This window comes from Cinclus cinclus, chromosome 5, assembly GCF_963662255.1.
Source record: "Cinclus cinclus chromosome 5, bCinCin1.1, whole genome shotgun sequence".
In the NCBI taxonomy this organism is placed as follows: domain Eukaryota; kingdom Metazoa; phylum Chordata; class Aves; order Passeriformes; family Cinclidae; genus Cinclus; species Cinclus cinclus.
The window spans coordinates 31,063,224-31,084,028 of NC_085050.1; the positions used below are offsets into that span (position 1 = coordinate 31,063,224).

At 36.0% G+C, this 20,805-nt stretch overlaps 1 protein-coding gene across 1 annotated transcript in view; it reads left to right on the top strand.

The window, feature by feature from the left end:
- MTNR1A (melatonin receptor 1A) overlaps positions 1-4,193 on the top strand; it is a 51,771-nt gene extending 47,578 nt beyond the window's left edge. The window contains exon 2 of the mRNA XM_062493547.1: positions 3,325-4,193. Within this exon, the coding sequence (XP_062349531.1) occupies positions 3,325-4,193 (869 nt within the window). The remainder of the gene's footprint in view (positions 1-3,324) is intronic.
- Positions 4,194-20,805: the final 16,612 nt, after the last annotated feature.

The following is a 20,805-nucleotide window of genomic DNA, read 5'->3' on the forward strand; positions in this document are numbered from 1 at the left end:
CAGAAATACTTATTTTAGTGAAAATATTTAGTAGAACATTGCTTTAGACAGCATCTAAAAACATAACCTGCTCAAGCTGGTTACCAGTAGATTATTCTTCTTCCCACATACATCCACTGCACAACATTTGCTTAAATTTATTAAAGCTTATTTGGCTGATGTCAAAGTCAAGGAATTCAACCTCTTCCTTCTCACTTCAGCCAACTGGTGTTATGCATAAGAATGTATTCTTTAGGTACACAAATCGCATTTTTTCAAAGTAACGTGATCTTACTCTCTGAAGAGAATTAATTTTTTTTCTTCAAGGAAGAGTTATTCAAGATTTTGATTTTGTTGCTTTTTTGAAGGGTTCAATATAGAACTTCAGGCTTCATTTATAGCATCCTGTTCAAACCTAAATCTGAAGATAGAAATTAAACCTTTCTTATATACATTTTTGTGATACTCACATTTAAAATACCAAATATTCTACAAACATAAGACTTTAATTTCACAATATGCCATTATAATATGGGAATTTCATAAATTAGCAATATTTTTCAGTGATTTCAGTACCTAAAGTTAGGATCATGTTTTAAAATTGTTTATTATATAGCATATGAAAGCTCAACTTCATTCCAGATCCAACTTCAGGGTCTGAAACAATGAACCTCAAAATATACAACCATCATACTAATGCCAGGTTTTTTTTCTTGAAATTTCTGTCTTAGCAAAAAAACCTGCCCATGCTTGTAAGGAAAATGTATCCAAACTCATGTTTTAAAATAATCCTTGGTGAAAGCCAAATTCAAAGTCCTGTCTGCAAACTGGTATCTGGTTTCCAAGCAGTTTTCACCTCTAACTCCTTATTCATTCAGCTGACATGCTGACCCTGAGCTGGCAGCCTGAGACTTGGTTCCCAAAATCATGATTTCATTTTATGTTTTTTTTAAGACAGGCTACTAGGATGTCCTGTTGGCCACCTGCTAGCCTCCAATTTTCACATGAAACAGCTTGAGTTTCCAAGATTTTCAGTTGCCATTCTACTGTCATTCTACAGCAGGCAGTTGAAATATTCTGGAACAACCATGGTGCATGAGTGTATGAAAGCCTGAAATTTGGTTGATTTAGAGACAGAGTGCCTACTCTTCCTGGACTCATTTGTTTCCAAAGCGAAAACTATTCAGAGAAATGTATACTATCTGTCACCTTTCAATAAAACATCTTTTAAAGGGGAAAAAAACCCTTTTAACTTTGTCCTTATTGTTTGGCTAAAGTGGGCAAATAACAGCAGTATTAGCAATAATAATGGTGAGCAGAAGCAGAAGTTCTAGTGGATGGCAGAAAAAAAAGGTTTAGGATGGGCAATCTCCAGCTAAGCAGAAAGTTAATGAGCGAATGTAAATAAGATTATTTCAAGTATTACATTTTAATAAGTGTCTGGAGTTTATATGTTACCATTTCATCAATCCTCCAATATTTTGGACAGGAGGAAAAAATCCTGCCAACAGCAGCCTTTAATTTACTTTCCACTTCTTGATTCGTCAGATAAACAAAGAGCTGTAAGTTCAATACAGTCTCATGTTCTTGTATCAGTTGCTGCTATGTCAAGGATAAATTCTGAAAGTAGTGCTTTTTTCCCCCTGTATCATCTTCTGCTTATAGAAGCTCTGATGTTTCTGCTGAAATGATCTGGAATTCTGCCAAAGGCTTCAGGATAAGCATATTGCAGTCTGGCAGTGAATCTCTAGTCAAAGACAAAACAGCTCCAGACACTATCGCAAGAAAGTTATTTATAAATCCAGATACTAAATCAAGGAAAACTAGTGCAGCAGTCTTTTAATCGAGGCCATTTGTGCCAGGCGCCATTAGTAAAAATATCAAATGTGGTACTTTGTGCATGTATCAAAATTTAAATACAACAGTGTAGGTAGCATCTGAAGAAAGATAATTTCTATGTTTTGCTCTGACAGTATTTGCAGATTGAACAGTTCTAACTGGACATTTAAAGCCTGTGATTGGTAAGGGACTGTGCATTTGAAGATATTTGAAATAATATATTGAAAAAGTAGTTTTGAGAATTTTAGCAGCTAAAATGCCCTATTGGTCCATAAATACTTTCACCTTTTCTAGTACCCTGCTATTATCTGTTTATACTTTGTATGCTCAAAATAAATGCATAAAACAATTTACCCAGCCCACCTGGGGTTAGCACTGAAATTCTACATCATCTAAAACGAACAATTTCTTTTATTACAGGTTGCAATAGAAGCTTGTATTTATTCTAAGATGAATAATCTCAGAATTACAAAGTTGAATATCAAATGCCTATGTATATATGCACATGTTTTTATACCTACAAACATGCATGTATAGATAACTGATGGCTTTCTGTCCTCATGTACATGAATAACTAGAGCTTTACATGTAATATTTCTTTTAAAGAAATTAATAAAAGTGACATCAGTGTCTCTTGTGAGCTTCTTCTTAGGATGGTTGGGAGGCATTCAGAAGGGTTATCATTTAAGCAACTAAAAAAAAAGAAAATGTAATCTATTCTCAAAAAATGAATTCAAAATATGATGGATTCTATTGTCTTTGAAGAATAACATCTCCCTTTGTTTAGAAATTAATCAGCAGAATGTTTCATTGCTTAATTTTTTCAGTATGGAGGCAAATAAAAATGGAGCATCTGTACTGTCTGGGAACTGTCTAGGCCACTGCCCACCATCTCTTTTTTTCACTGAAGAGCATGTTTTTAGGAAAGACAACTGAGTCTGTCTTCAACTAGACTCTTAGAAGTTAAGATTATATAAGTACTTTCTAGCAGATTCAAAGAGAATAATATCAAAATCCTAATAAAGTCATGGAAGCTTGAAATATAAATGGGAGTGAAGAGATTTTAATTTCAGGACTGGAAAAGTTAAGGGCTAGTTAATGTAATGAAAGGAAGATAAATAAAGAAGGTAAATGTGAGTTTGGAAATTTATTAGTAATATTATTTTTGCTGATTTTTAAAACCAAAGCAAGCCCTAAAGTTATGAATATTTTAATTTGATATGAATTCTGTGTGATTGAAAAAATCCAAATAAATGTTAAAAATGATAGGTCATGATAGATAAGCCAAAGAAAGTTTTCTTTCAAAAGGTTCATCTTTAAGTTAAGCTACCTTTTTAAACTAAAAATGAGTGTCTTGTTTCTGATATATGACAATGAATTTTGAGCTAGAAAGTAGAAACTAATTACATTTGAAGTATTCCACTGAGACTGCTCATTAATATGAAGAGAGCAGAAATGACAGAAAAGAGCAAAAGAAAAACTAATACTTGCTTTTTTATTTTACAGGAAATGTGTTTGTTGTAAGCCTGGCAGTTGCAGACTTGATAGTAGCTATCTACCCTTATCCACTGGTCCTCACATCTGTGTTTCACAACGGATGGAAACTGGGATACCTACACTGCCAGATTAGTGGCTTCTTGATGGGCCTAAGTGTCATTGGATCAATCTTCAATATTACAGGCATCGCTATCAATCGGTACTGCTATATCTGCCACAGTCTCAAGTACGACAAGCTGTACAGCGACAAGAATTCTTTGTGCTATGTTGTTCTTATATGGGTCCTAACATTCGTTGCTATCGTGCCCAACCTGTTTGTGGGATCGCTACAGTATGACCCCAGGATTTACTCGTGTACATTTGCACAGTCTGTAAGCTCAGCATATACTATAGCAGTTGTGTTTTTCCACTTCCTGCTTCCCATAGCCATAGTTACTTTCTGTTACTTGCGAATATGGATCCTCGTTATTCAGGTAAGGCGAAGGGTTAAACCAGATAACAAACCTAGGCTGAAACCACATGACTTCAGAAACTTTGTAACTATGTTTGTGGTATTTGTGCTGTTTGCAGTCTGCTGGGCTCCTTTGAACTTCATAGGCCTAGCAGTGGCTGTCAGCCCAAAAACTGTAATCCCTAGGATTCCAGAGTGGTTGTTTGTGTCTAGTTATTACATGGCATATTTCAACAGCTGCCTTAATGCTATAGTATATGGACTCCTGAACCAGAACTTCAGAAGAGAATACAAGAGAATTATTGTCACTTTTTGTACAGCAAAAGTTTTTTTCCAGGATAGCTCTAATGAAGCAGGAGACAGAATGAGAAGCAAACCTTCTCCACTGATTACAAACAACAATCAAGTGAAGGTGGACTCTGTCTGAAAATGGGAATCTTACTATTATCACTCAACAGCGTCCAAAAAAAGTGTCCATTTTATTAGATCTCCTGTTAAATATTATAGTGAAATATATCCTTTACACTGAAAGCACTTTGATAAAATTCCTTGCATGGTATTTGGAAGCTTGTTACAGAGCCTTCACATACAGATCCTGTTATACAATGGTATATCCCTTGTATGATGACATAATGATATCCTTGAGGGAATAAGAAGAAGTTATGAGTGGCTGCTTTTATTTCTTAGATGGGGATAAGCACCTAGAAAAAGATAATCAGAAGTATCCATATTGAGTGGTTCAGTTAAAGAAATCATAAAACTATTCCTGCCACTTTCCACATGCTTTTTCTGTCCGTGTTATGGTCCTGATTGTAAAATCTCTGAAAATTTCTTTCAAAAAATCAGACCCTAATGTAATATATTACAAGATGTGAAGCGAAAAATCAAGGTAATTGAAAATTCATTCAGGTTTTTGTTAAGTACTTCCATCTATATTTCTTTGCTACTAACATGGACACGAATATAATTTTTTTGAATATTAAAACTCACAATCCCTCCTAGGAATGACATTCTCAATTGACTTCTCAATTTTAAAATAGATTTTAGGAGGAGAAACATGCCTGAATTATTATCTTCAAAGCTCCAAGGGCAGGAGGATAAACAGCAAGGAAGGAAAAGAGCCATGATTCATCAGCCCAAGTCGTTTGATCATGAAAAGAGGTGTAGGAGAGTTGGGAAGAGAAATTTAAATGACCATTTTTTTCTGAAGATTGGTAACTCATGAAATCAGAAAGTGCCCCAGAAGAGTTTCTGGGGAAACACCTTCTAGGAACGTAAGTGAGGAAGAACTGTTATCTCTCATTTGTGTTACAAGACAGAAGTTCTAAATCTTTGTGAGAAGAAGATTAATGCATTTGATAGGAGTGATAGTTGAGTATGATAGTTTTGCCTGGTTAGTGGAACTTCAGCCCATGAAACGCTGGGATATTATACATGCATACAGGATGAGTATTTAACTTCTTTCTGAAACTGATCTCCTGAGAATAACTTGAGGCTAGCAGTTATTTTTTAATCTGCCACAGATAAACTTTTCAAATTAATAATTAGGTGTTTGCCACGATAATGAACACAGTGTAATAACCTAGGAGAATTAGACGCCTTTAAATAACAGAAAAGAGAAGATACTACCTATAACAGTGGTACAAAGAGGAACGTGATTCTCAGGACTTTCCACAGACAGCAGGCAACTCTTCAGTAAGGGGAAGTACAGTGTAAGGTGAGGAAGAATAGCAAGACAGGCTGTCTCTGGCAACAATGAATCTCTCTCTATAATGAAGTCCTCTGGCAGAGAAAAGTAATTCACAACAATAGGATTCACCTTCAAATTGACCTTAAAAAGAAAAAGCATTTGGTTCTGGAAAGAAGCTGTAAGTGTCATACCTTTTAATGCCCAATTGTTTATAGCTATGGTGATGTTCAAGTACACTCCAGCTTTTCCAAGCCAATTCCAACAATGTCAGTGGGACAAAGTGCTTCTGAAAAGACGTCAGGCTTTTGTTAATCTAGGTTAAAATGTGAATTTTACTTAAACAGTTATTTTAAAATATTATTTACTGTACTGGAGATTTTCTTGAGCTTATATATCTTTGAAAACAGCTGTCATTCTGTCATAGAACTCCTTAGACTGCATATAAACCTAACAGCATTCCATCTTTCTTAGAACATAGAGTAGCATACCCTTGGTTTACTAATGAACTAAAGGGAACGGATTCATATTTACTGTGAAGCCCCATTGACACTTCATCATCTGACCAGTTTCTTACCTTAAAAACAGGTGCCTCATGTCAAGATATCAATGGAACTAAATGAACAACATTGTAAAACCTTGGATATAAACTAGCAAGTCAATGCATTGCTGAGGTGCTTGACTCATCTTTGTTTACATTTTCCAGTCAGAACCACTGTGTAAATAACCAGCTCTCTTCTATTGTGGTATCATCATATGATATGATACAACATGATTTACAGCATAAAATATATCACAGCTTTCTTCACTGTGATTTCATCCTTGAAGGATGCTTAGCTCTGTAATTTTTTTGCTTTGTGTGTAGTGATTTTAGAATAGCAAGGGAGGCATGACCACCTTACAAGTAAATGAATTTTTCATGCAAGAAAAAATACAATTTAAATTCTTACAAAAATTGCCTTATTTAAAGCATATTTTCAATGAAAATAATGTCTTATTATCTATATATGAAAGTAGCATAAAGACAGTTAAAATAAATAATTAGTAAGTTTAGAATTCTCAGAGACCTTTCACTTTCCATTTCCTACAGAAAATGTACATCTGTATCATGTCTACATATTTATGAGCTGGTTCGAGATGCTGTATCCAATATGTGAGTTGTCTGAGGAATTAAAGTCCCCTGTAATTTGCAAGTGCTAAAATATATTTTTGATGACAATGAAAATGGTTTGCTATATGCAACAGAACACATTATACCAAAGGCATATATTTTATTGAATAGGCCTGTAATAAAAATGGAGAGCATTTTTCAGATCTGTATTTTGGAATATTTGTATTAAATCTAATTCACAGAAATGTGCATGTTGGTGATGTTATGAGCTGCTAAATATAGCAATAATTTTAAGAAATTTATCTCTTGTTTTTCTTTGGGGGGAGAGCTGATAATTTTTTTAAAATTACTATGGATGAAAACTTTGAATAATATCTGCTGCCCTCCTGAGATTACCTTTGCTTTGCTGCCATTCTGAAGTATGTTTTAGGTAAGGATTGCAAAATTACTCATTGCAAAAGTAGAAGAATAATGAATGATGCTTAACTCTGCAGTAATGGTTACTTTTAATTCAAATCTGTTGCTTCAAAAGAGTCAAAGTGGTTCATGCAGGACAGTCAGCAGCCTTGCCAGCTGACAGTGAGCATGACTATGTAAGTCAGCACCTCACACAATCTGACTCTTTATGGTCACCATAAAGATGAACGGTGAAAATAGTAATGATTTCTGTCCATTCTAAGGAGATGCAGTTTGAAACACCTGAGATTACTTGCTTCTGTGAAAGTGGATGAGCCTTGGTATGGTTTTTTATATTCCAAGACATTAAATTTTTCCTCTGTATGAAAGGTTAGTATAGCACAACTGCATTATTAAGAGTTCTCTCTGGGTGGTTTAACCAGTGTACTTGTCCTATAGCAGTCATTAGGCCTGGATAGATTTATTCCTAAAATGCAAGTCTTGGGAGTCTGCGGCATCTGCAGGGGGTCATCCCTTTCCTACTTCCTATCCATTTTTGGTCTGAGCCCCAGTGAAGCCAAAGGACCTTAGTGAAGGAGCAGTGAAGCATCCCTGTCCCCCTCCCTGTATGCAGCACACTGAAGACTTACAGCCTGATTGAGTGCTACCTTATCCTGCAAGAATTCCTTTTCTGTATCACAATCTTGATTATGTTGACAATCTGAATATGATCTTCTCAACACACCTTGAACGTTTACAGATAGATAGTTTTATTGGTGGTCATCTATATTGCAAACTTCACGTTTACAAAGAAGCTTGGCAGTATTAAATATTTATCAGCAAAGAGAATCTTAATGAATATATTAATATCAAACAGGGTACTTATTGTATTTAAACTGTAACTGTATGCAACAATGTAGTTTCATTTGGAGTAGCTTTGCACATTTTCTCTTTGCACATTTTCTTCTACCACTGGGCTAGTGCAAGTGCATAGATATGAAACAAGCATATGTTCTTTCAATAGACGTAATATGTAGCAATGATTTTACTTATTTTTCTTCTAATTTGTTTTAGAAGGGAGGTGTATGAATCACCCATAATAAAAAGACTATCATTAACAATCTGTATCAGTGTATAGTGCATCCTTCTATAATCATCATATCTTTTTCTTCCTTTTGACCACTTATGAAATGTTATTATGTTAGATCTGATTAATTATGATATATTGAAGGGAACTGTTGTTTCCCTTACAGGGCATTGAAAAAAAAAGTTATAAAAAAGATCCTTAAAATGTAATGCACACGTACATAAATATATGTGTTCCCCCAATTTGAAATAAAATTTAAAAAACTTATTTTATTTGAACAACTTTTTCACAAACTGTAGTAATGCTATTCTTTAGTTATTTTCTAATAAATGCACTTTCTAAGCATCACTAATGTGGTTTATGAATAATTAAGAATTACAAATGTCTGTCATTTTTTCACTGAGGCTTGGGAAATCACACGTGCTAAAGCCAACCTTCTTAGCAGGAAAAATATTCAAGTAGTGGCCTGGCTTATAGCCCATGTACTGTATCTTAATTTTTTGCCTGTAATAAGAATTCCATTATGCGGTTCTATGAATTTACTTATTAAAAATATTATTTCTACCTCAAATATGTGTCTGAGAGATTGCAATATGTATAAAAAAGGCTTAGAGTGTAAGTCAATAGCCTTTACAGTTTCTAATAGAAACAAAATAAATCCAGCAAAGATGTATTAATATGTCATTGATGTATATCTTAAATAGAGATTGATGGTATAAATATAGATATAGATATAGATATAGATATAGATATAGATAGGTATATATAAATATAGATATAGATAGGTAGATATATACAGATATATATATTTGAAAGATATATTAAAAATATATTAATATGGTCATAAAAAATATTTTCCCAGTTGAATAAAATACTCATCATGCAAACTATCTTAGCTACTAAACACTGACCAAAGTATGTACATACCATGTTATTCATAAAAGTATATGCATTATTCCAAAAGACTATTCCAAAAGTTACACCCAAATAGCTTTTGAGACAGTGTCTGAGTTTCATCCCACATTAGCCAGTACCACTTCACTGATTCATGTCACCTGAGGATTTTGGTATATGAGAGTCCGTAAATTTAAAAATTAGCTATTTTGCACTGTTACACAAGTAATATATACTTTATTTCTATGAAATTCCCCCACTGTCAAATGTCCAGGTAGCAGGAGGACATGAATCTGCCTGCTAATGATCTGCAAAATTAACCTCATCCAGTGGACCTCTGTCTGTGATTTGTCATTTTATAAACAAATATTAAGAGTCAGCAGTCTTTTATGTGGCTTCAGTCTTAATTGTACAGGTAGCAACTACTTAGCAGAAATTATACCCAACATAATAGATCTGGAGACAGGAAGCCTACTTGCCGTTATTCTTTCTGCTCATGTTGCATGTGTGCACGTGGATTTTATTTAATCATACCAAGAATTTTACTCTGAGTGTTTATTTTCAGATTTTTGAAGTTTTTATATTTAAGTACATACTCTTCTTCAATATGTGCAAATATTCAGCTAGTTTATAGAACTCAGAGAAATGCAATGATGTTATCAGGTGTATGTCTCAAACCAAAGTATTTTTCCACACGGTTTAGGCTGTGAATTGTTCTGCCGCCAAGTACTGCCTACACGAACCCTAAACAGGTACAAAGAAACAATTGTACTGATCACTGATTCACAGAAAGAAGATTCTGTTTACTTTTTAATGGTACAATATGAGATGCTTAAAAATTAACGTGAAAGAACTCCATCAAACCCTTTGTGATAGTTTTAAGTGTTACATAAAAATATTGTGTAGATACATGGACTATATATACATGCTTTACAAACCTCAAGTCATGTAAAAATACATGTCCCCCAAATATTATATTCAAGTAGATGTTTACATCCAGCATAAAGAAACACAGCTGCTACAGCCACAATCAACCAACTATAGATCCCTTAAATCCCCAAACTTCTGTTCAGACTGGCTGAATAACTCATAATGCCATTCATTTTCTCACTCTGTTCTAGTCTTTCCTGATAGTTTATTAACATGCAATATCTCTCTCACCAGAAACTTCACCTAGCTTGAAAGCAGAAATATTGACTGTTTGATCAGTGTCCATACCAGTCATCTCTCCCAAACAATTTTGATATTGATACAATTTTTTCAGAACAACTGTTAGAAATACATCTCCTTCCAAAAAAAAAAAAAATCCTTTCTTATCTCAGTCCCTGGTAATGTTTTCCTACCTCAGCTTTGACCATACTATCAGTTTGGCTGTACCTTTTCTACCTGTTCATAACAGTGAACACATGCCACAGTGGTCTTGACTCTGAAATGTCCCTGTCCTATTGTGATCTATTATGACCACTTGTGTTTTTTAACAGTAGTTTGATATCAACTAAACATAATAGTTTCAGTACTACTGACTGAAAAATCTCTGATTTAATACAAGCATAAAAATTTACAGCATGAATAATCCCAAGGGGTTATATTCCTTAACTATAAACTTTAATTTATAAACTTTATAGTAATTATTTTCTTTTAATCCCATTTAACCCTTATCTTTTTCTCCACACGTCAAGAACCCAGCTTCTGTGCTGAGGGTGGAATTAAATAGCTACTCGAATAAGGACTGCACTTGAAGTCTCCTATGGGCTGTGTCAGGAAGGGAAATCAAATTCTGAATAGGCAACACTAGGTATTGAAACATTTGACAATAACTGTCTGTTCCCAAAGATTTTAAAGAAAATAGACCTTGTTACAAGAGGAGCTCAGCAATAAGAAATAGTTAGTAACAAATCACCCCTGATGTACCAGCAAAAGACTGTTAGGGGAAAAAGGGAGCCTGTCTAATAAACGAACCAAGATTTTACTGCTAGTTTAACTAATATTTTATTGGTCTATTTAAAAAGTGCAAATTATTCCTAGTGCAATTACAATTAAATTAACAGTTGAAGTACAAACCATTTAAGTATTGTAGAAAATATTTATTTTTTACAAGATTCAAGTCATGTATGTGGCTACACATGAAGCATAGAATCTAACAACTAATCCTTCTTTCTCTTTTAACACTCACCCTTTCTCAGTACTTCTGAGTTATTGTTATGTTCCTGTTAGTTGAAGTGACAAAGCCATAAAGAAATTGTAAAGTTATAAAGCCACTGAAACCTCCAAACATGAAGGGAAGGACCAGCATGGGCACAGTTTCTGTTTGTGTAAATTTGTTTATAATATTCTTGTATTTTGATTCTTAAGAGCATATCTGACAGGAGTAGTGGAACTGTCACTCCCTCATCCTATGGGAAACAGCATGTGAAACACAACAGCCCAGAGTGTAAAGTCTTATGTTCTTTGGGATATCTTTTTGTTATGGAGGGTCCATGAAACATGGACATAGGGGATAGGTGTTTCATCATCCCAAACAGAATTAAAGGTCTGTTCCACAAGATGTCTGCAGTTAGCTGGTCCAGGCAGTCAGACTGGTCCTAAACAGGACTCACCTACTTCTTTCTTGAATTGTTTCTGGTTTACTCCTTCTAGACAGAACTTGCATTTGATTCACATGCTCCTAGAATGCTGATGTCTGGAAATCAGTAATCAAAAGACACAATCAACCTTATCTAATATTTCTATTGAAATTTGAAATAAAATATGATCAAACCATCAGTATAACTTTAAAAAATAATTTTTCATACTCTTTTCTTTAGGATATTTCTGGCAGGTAAAAACCAATACCCTAATTAAAAAACCTGACAAAACACGCTCACTGTTTTTCATAGATAAGTATGTTTATTCAGGCAGGCAAGCCAAGAGACTGTTGAATGTTTTCCTAAATAACTGCAGTGCAGGATCACATCTAAAGATGAATATTAGGTAGTGCCAACTCACCATCTAATCATCATTAAGGGCAGGATGATGCTAGTGTGGACAGATGGAATGAAAAACATTCCATTCATTGCAAAAATGCACAAATAAGGAACTTAGGAGTAGTGTCTGTAGCCACATGAAGGCATTCTTAAAAGTGGGGTTCAGTTCCAGCCTCATCATTGACTTTATTTTTAGTTTCATTCTTCAGCATCAGAACTTTTGGGCAGTATTCTATGATGCTGAGAAAAGCTGCTTATCATCTGTCTATGACATTCTTGGTTTCAGTTCTTCCTTCTATTTTGGAAAAAAAGAGAAAGTGTTCAAGGAGAACCCTGATAATGCATTCCAAATATGTTTGGATACAGCTGCACATACATAATTGTAGGCAGCTATGAAAATTATGTTTGCATTCAGAAAGGAATGTAACAGTCATAGGGAATGACTAAAGCCATTGAAAATCATATGTATTGCATTTGTTTTGTCAACGCCAAATGTCAACAAAGTGAGCTATACTGAACCATTGGATTTGCATTTCCTTTTTTATCCTACTTTTCATTTAATTTCATTTAACCATTATGTTTTCTAGGTGGTAGAGATGCCAAAAGAAAAAATTGGAGTTCACTCTACACTTGTCTGTGTGTGTGTGTGAATGAATGGCTACTTTCTTCTCAATCACCCTGCAGTAGGTCTTCCTTCTCTCTTAGTCTGATTTTGTATGTGTTTGCCAGCTCTAGATGAGAGACCTCAGCGGCTCCTCTGCAGGCAGAGCAAACTTCCCGCTCCAGGGCCCACCTCCTGATGTGAAGCTTTGCTGTGCTGGGTGCTGGCAGCAGCACCCAACACAAATACTGCAAGAGGGAAACATCTCTGAAAGGTTTTGCTGGTGTTTATGAAGCTCTGGTGGGCTTGGGCCACAGTAGTAAAAGCCATTACTTCTTCATTTTACTGCCCACTAGTCATTAATTTTTCCTCCCTAGGCAACACAGAGCACAGTTGCTAATACCAGGGATCAAGTTATTAATGGATTTTAACTGAGTCGTGACCACAGATTCTATGAAGTTTTTTCTTATTTTCGAAGCTTGCAGCAACAGAAAGTGAAGCTAATGGGCACTATTGTGATTTTTAGTTTTCAGACACGGAAATGTAGAATTTTCTGAGTTTTCCACTTCTAAAAAAGCAAGTATTTTAACTCTGATGATAAATTGGAATAGAATGTAAGTAACTTATACTAAAACACCTGCAGTCCTTTTGTTATTTTTTTTTTCTCTCACATTTATGTCAGCATATCTTGCAGGGAAAGACAGTGTGAATTTGTTGGTGTTTGAACTTCTCAAGTGTTACCAGTGAATGCAGTTGTGATAGTCAGTACTAGTTCAATTTTATTATGGAAAATTGGAGGACAAGTTGATCTCATTTAGATGAAATGTATCATCAGGACACCACTATTTGTCTTCTTTTAAACAACACACTCTGAAAGAAAGGTAAGTTTTGTGCAAATTCAATACTGAGTTATTATGTTCTTTCTGCTTAAATGCCCCTTCACTGTTTTAGAGCTAGCCCAGTACATTTTTTGTTTCATATACTAAAATTCGTCCAGCATTGATATGCATTGCTACTCCATAGCAACAGGAATTATAGTCCCAGCATGGCTATACTTCTGTAATAAATGGCAGAGGCAGCACAAACCATTCCTTTAACCGGCCATCAAACACATGTATGCTTTCCTTGCAAATAATATTGGATAAATTTTGCCCACTCAACTCCACACCATGAATTTCTTTTTCTTTCTAAGAGTGAGACCTATTCAGAATTAAAAGAAATAGACTGGATTTGTTTCCCTGGATCACTATGAAAGTTTGGATTGCCAGCCTTAATCCTTCACAAACCGTGAATCACACATATAAAAACCAGAGAATGACATTAAACAAAAATATGATTTCAAATAATAATAATAATAATAATAATAATAATAATAATAATAATAATAACAATAAAGTACTTTAATTTGCCTTCCATTTTCATGTCTTAAAAATGCAACCATATTAATATTTTTGGTCCTTCTTTAAAAGACAAACTTTGCCAGATAAGAGAGATATTTTCCTGTAACTATAAATGAAAAACACAAATTAACATAGTCATGAGGAAATTAGAAGGTGAATAGTAAGATATATATTTGAAAAACAGCAAAAGCAGTCTCCATGTACTCCTCCCATGCTCAACAGCACTAGAAGCTTCAATAAGCTTCGGTATTCCTTTATCACTTGAATGCAAAAATAGCTTGTGAATAGTTGGGAGGATAAATCGCCCAACTATTACTTAACACCTCCACTCTGTCAGTCTTTTCCTCTATCATTTGCAAGTAATCCTAGGTAGGATCAGGCAGTGTGAAGAAAGCATAGTAAATGAACTTCCTATATAATATCTTTACTGAGATTTTTGTTGCTATTCAGTACTGAGGAAAATTTGTATATTAAAATAAACTAAAAAATTAATACTTCTACTGAAATGGTCACCTAAGAATCAGGTACATCATACATATTACAAAAACATATTTTCATAAAAATAAGCACAGAAGCTAATTATTCCAAGTATTCAGGTTTTTTTTCCCATTAGATAATTTTCTAATCCTATTTTTTCCCATCCAAACATCCAAATGTTTTTAATGCTTAAATTAGAGACAATTGTAAAACCAAATTCACGCATTTTGATTGTTGATCCTATGGATCCTATAAGGCTTTCAGGGCCTCATGAGTGCATGCCAACTGGAAGACCTGGAGGAAAGGTTTCAGTTCAGCTAGTTTGTACATGACTTCCAGCACACGTGCATATCTGGATGAGCAAATACTGATGAATACATACATCCCTTTTGTGCATATCTGTACAAACTTTTGTGCAAATCTACAGCAGTAGATAAGGACAGCTGGCTAAATTCACTTTTAGGAAGGATTTATTGCAAGTCACACCCAGAGGTCTGACTGCTGAAGCACAAGGGTACTTCAGGACTCCACATGGCAATAGATCTTAGTGGCAACCAGCAGAGAATATGTATGTGCCAGTAGAATAAGCAAATCTTGTGGATTTGTTTTAATAACATCATTCAGGATTTTACAGCAGCATATAACTCTTGACAAATTCTATCTACTTACATAACCCTTTCAGGATTAGGAATTATTTCTAAAAGTCTCAGTATTTTGATTGCTTTTAAATTGTCTCCAAAATATTGTTTTGAAAATTAAAACCAAATTAACCTAACAATGAACCATCATTTCAGATATGCATAAAAAACATTGACTAAACTTTTATAGTCCTAACCCCCCCCCCCACACACACACACATTGAAAATAAATAGCTTTAAAAATAGAGGAACTGAAACAAGAATTCAAAAGAAAATAAACCAAAATCAGGATGCCTTCATGAATAAAAAATTTATAATTTTGCTCTGTCTGGTTTTGAAAAAGCTTAATTCTGCTATGGGGGCAGTGTGACCAGCTTAAGATACACAGTTTTAGGTTAATTCTTGAGAAATAAGATGTAGCTACCTGTATTCGTGAGGCAGCAGCATAATTTCTTCCTAGCCTTAAGCAAACTCTCAGATAATTTTCGTAGCCTTTTTTTTTTTTTCCTTTATGGGAAGCACCCCACACTACTTTTATCCACTCAAATTTCCATGGATAATAGTGTCCTCTCCCTCTTGAAGATGATAATCCTCCAAGCTCTTGCATAGGATCTTTCCAGAAATAACAGGGGGGGTAAGCCGTGTGCTGAGTCAGTTGTTCTGGAATATGGCCCACAAGTGCAGCCTCTCCAGCATGGAACTGCACATGAAATTATTGTGTGACTCGTGTGCAGTCATTCTATTACCTGGCAAATGCATAGTTACTCACACAATGCAGTAAGCATTAAGCTCAGATTCTTGCACTGTAAATCAATTTAATCAAGGATGGAGATGTGCTTATTTGGAAGTTTAATCTTTTCAGAGCCAACCCCACAAAAAGAATGGATCTTAGACCGATAGGTATTAAACTAAAAAATTTTTTGTTTGGTTGTTTTTTTCTTTTTGTTAACATACCAGTGAATCCTGCAGCATTCTTAAACATAGGTGCATATCATTTTCCCACTTTTTTCTTTTTACTAAAGCATCAATCTAAAAATATCCATTTACCTGTAGTTATCTGAAATATGTTAATAGATCATAAAAATGTTAATATGTCATAAAACATGTCATATAAGCTATCCAACATTCACTCAAAACTTCACAAAATAAATGAAAATTTAAAACTTTATCATTGATAGCCTAAAATTTGTAATTTTTGAAATCTTAACTTTCCTAACACATAATTAACTATCTATCTTCCTGTCACACTGTAACAGGTCACAAGATCAACTATGATTTTTAAATTTATTTTCTGAGTCCTTAAAATAATATGCAGGACTCTAAGATGGTTTATGTGAAAACTGAGGTATAGGTTTGTCAAGTGCTTGAGTAATGAAAAATTTTGGTTTACTGGAAGACCACTGTGATCATATTTTTAAAAAGCTTCTTGGATTTTATAGAGCCTGCAAATGTTGAGTATTCCTGATGTAGAAAAGGGGAGAGACATGTCTCTGAGAGAAATTTTACATTCGGGACTTGAGAAAATTTTTGTAAACTTACATTTGCAACTCAATTCTAATAAACTTGTCTTGTAAACTGCATTCTCTTCCCTATTTTAATTAAAGAGATTTTTGTTATTTTATTTAAATCTATTAGGTCAGTGTGCAATTATAAAACTTGTAGCCCATATTTCCAGCACAGTATGACATACAGACTAGAACACAGGACAATGTGTATGCAATTTGGATTGGTATTTAATTCTATTTATGAATGTAACGTAAGAAATGTCATCATATAAAATCATTTGAGTTACTGTAAAAAAGTTTTGTGATAAATTATTTGGTTAATTTTAAAAACAAGGTTCAAATTTTTCTAGTTTAAATTCCCTAAGAAAATACATGAATGATTTCTTTTTTTTTTCTTAGAAGTATATTCAACAAAAAAAAAAGTCTTAAAAATGTTTCAATATTTCAGTTTGTATTTTCTACAAGGTACTTTAAAAATGAAATGTGCTCCTCAGAACTAATAATGCACCTTTCTCTGTTTTAGTCTGAGCATGAGTTATTTTGATTTCAGAATGCACTTTTATCTAATGGATAGCAATTATATTGCATATTTTTTTTTAATTCCAGGGAGCCAATTTCAAAAGAGCCCTGGAAAGATCCCAGATATCTAAATTGCTAGAGCTCTTTTCAGAGGCCACAGAAAATGTTGCCACCATCAATCAGTCTGCCTGAAACTGCATACATTTGCTTCCAGATTTGAGTTACTTATGGCAATAGTAAGGTTTGATGAGCTTGCCCCTCTCAAGGAGCTAAACTTGGATAAGAGCTCACAGAAACTTATTTATATCTGTACTTTCAGTCCTAAGGTGAAACACACATAGAAACTGCAGGAAGCACTGTAATAAAACACAGTAGGAAGGAATGTTCTGCAATTGTTTTCTCTTGAAGCATCCCTTGCTTTTCTATCAAAGCAATACAGAGGTAGCAGAAGAGGCCAAATTCAGCTGCTGTGTAGGTGATTAATGGCACTTTCTAACCCAGCAGAATACAAATTCTTGCCATTATCTAAGTTTTCCCACCACTGTGTGGCACCTCTCCAAACAGTGGCTGGAGCCATAGCTCTGTGTGGCTCCAACTGTCTCCACAACCCAGGACAAAGGGACATGGCCACCACCAGGTGAAATGTCCCACCTGCCAGGATCTCCTGCCACTGTGGTAACTAGAAGAAGCGCAAAATATCTTCCCCCAGAGGACTTGGGGCCAGGGCTTCCTTGGCATCCATCTGCCAAGTAGTTGTCTTTAAACATCACCTCCCCACCCTTTGCCCAGGTTCCTCTCTCCACCCAAACGCCTGGACTTCATCTAGCAATGCCATGATTCTGCACTGGTCCTTTGCCTTTTTCCTTTGTCAAGATGGATGAAAAATGCTCATGTGCGGTGCCTGGTGCATCCACTACCTGCATGCAGTGGGAGACTGTCAGGATGTTAGAATCATTGACCAAGGTTCTTTTGCAGAGTGCTCAAGCAGGTGAATATTACCCAAAGGGCAAAGTACGGTGCACATCCATAAGCACTTGCTGAAGAGAAGCTGCCCAAGGAGAAGTGGGTTTCAGACTGATCAAAGCCACAGGCCAGGCATAGCTTAATTGTATATATATTTTCTGTGGGGTGCAGGGTATGTGTGCGTGCTTAAGAGAATGTGGATCACAGAAAAATGGTTAAGTTCAACCTGTTAAAGGAAGGTAATTTTCAATTAAAGTTCAGCACATTCTTTCAGGCAAAACACGGCAGGCCAAGCAGAGCACCTGCTGCTGCAGCCCAGAGGCACTCTGATGAGCCAGCTGTGACCAATGTCACCTCAGCTAAAGCACGATCTGAGGCCAGATTGGAAATGGAAATGTCACTGCTGAGAACCAGGCACAGATCTCTCAGCACTGGGAAGCAATACCACAGAGAGTGTCTCTGGTGTGTGTCTGCTAACGTCAGCACCAAGGACAGGGTGTCAGGATTTTGTGTGGTTAGGAGAGCTTCTTCCCCCATCAGAAGATTGCCTTCCAGACTAACAGCTGAAAATTAGCCAGACATTGATGGCATGCAAAGGTAACGGGATATGGCTTGGAGAAATGTATTGGCAAATTTCTAGACCTGTGTGAGTCAGTTTGGATGGCAAGGGACCTTTAAGCTTTTGAATTTGTTCACTTCAATTTTGCTATTTGCCAGTGTGGAGTTACAATGGGTGAGTTCATAGGAGCTGCAGTGTAGGAAATAGTTGCTCAAGCATAAAGCAGATGGTTAGTTTACCTGTGGCTAATTTGCTTTATTTCTGGGGGGAAAAAAAAGGAAAAAAAAGAAAAAATAGCATGCATTCAGCATACTTGTACTATTAGCCTACTTGTATTATTAATCTTATACCATCATTTAAAAATCTGCAGTGAAAAAATGTATATGGAGACAGACCCCAAATTTATAAACACAAATTTATAAATAACATAAACATAATTTATAATCTGGGAAGAGAGACTGAGATCCTAACACCTTGGAGAGCCTACCATGTCACAGAAATTGTACAAATATTTTGCAGTGGGAATGGCTCTGGTAGAATGTCAGTGGTTGCTTCCATGATTTTTAGTCCTTGCTTCCTCGTGTAGATTATCACCATTACTACTTGCAGAAAACTGCTGTTGTACTTATTGCAACCTCAAAACCATCATTATAATAAAATGGACCATCCATATATGGTTTAGTTGAGGTGTTAGGGTGTGGGTTGGATTTTATGATCTTGGAGGTCTCTTCCAACCTAGTTATACTGTGATGTGATGTGATACTGTGATGTAATACTGTAGAAGACACAAAAAGATGCATCTCTGGACATTAGATGATAATTTGGAGGTTTGTGTTGACGGGCATTTGTGAAAGCTCATACATTCTATTTGCCTTTAAAAACGTAATTCCTTTATATCAGGAAAGACTACTGTTATACAAAGTGTATAGCTGTGCATTGCTCTAGCAAGAGTGTCTATAATAAACTGTGTAATGCAATATACCTGGGGGAGGGAAACCCTTCAGAACAAATATCACAATTAATTCAAAATAAACAGGCTTATTCTTCAACAGGTACCCACAGATTTGATGCTGCATGCCAACTAAAACGTATTTTTAGATTTTTTTGGTTTTTCTATCTGGCACACTGTTCTGGTTTGAAAGACAGGTATCTACTAAGAAGGCAGGAGCCTCTTTTTTGCTAGTTTATAATTATTTTCAAAATCCCAGGGTAATTCAGGTTCCCAAAACGGGCACTTTGCGTGATTAGAGTAATTCATTTGCTCAATGTGACATCGGTGAAGTAGTCCACCACAGCACTGGTAGTTGGGGTGCCAGGAGTTGTGCTTTCGTGCCAATCACCTCTGAGGTGGCTTGAACTCCATAATAGCCACAGAAGCCTTTGTGATAGGACTTGTGTACAAATAAAGGCTTGCAAAAGGGAGAGATTTCGCTGTGACCATGTGGAACCCGAACCAGGGTAAGCTGGACAACATGATGCCACCTAACATAAAACTTAGGCAACTTAAGGGCTGCTATCCTTTTTTCGCCCTCCTCTCAATGCCCTCAGGCCCCACATTGGGCGCCAAAGTCTGTCCTGGTTTGAAAGACAGGTGTTTGCTAAGAAGGCAGAAGCCTCCCTTTGAAATGAAAAAGGTGATCCCTCCTCCTTACAAATTATTATTATTTTGGAATTAAGGGAGCTCTCAGGAAAAGATATGGGGATAGGAATAACAGTTCTTTACTAGTATATCTAACAAGACAAACAAGAACAACAACAGCTATGAAATTACCCACAAACAGGACAGTAACTCAGTCCCAGTGTTTTTTGGCTGCAGGCACCTTTTCCCTGAGCTGCAGTTCCCGGTGCTGGGGACGGGCGGGTCCCGCAGAGCTGCAGGAGGGCTGGGGGTGATGGCAGAGCTGTCCCAGGGGGAGAGAGAGAGATGGAGAGAGAGCTCTCCGCTCACGGTGTGGGTCCCAGTGCTCAGCAGAGTGCTGGATGGTGGCAGGTTACAGTGAGAAGGCAGCAGGGCAGGGTCTGACAGCAGTGAGGATGGCTCCCAGAGCTGGGATGGCAGGGATGGGTCAGAGGCGGCGATCGTCCTTCTCGTCTGAACTCTGTGAGGGAAATGGGGCGAGCCAGAGCCTTCTGTCTGCTCTTCTGGATGTTTGAATCTCGTGGGGTTTCCCTCTTCCTTCCCCATTCCCCTGTCACCAGGGCCAACAGGTATCTTAGCATGACAACGGGGAAAATTCCA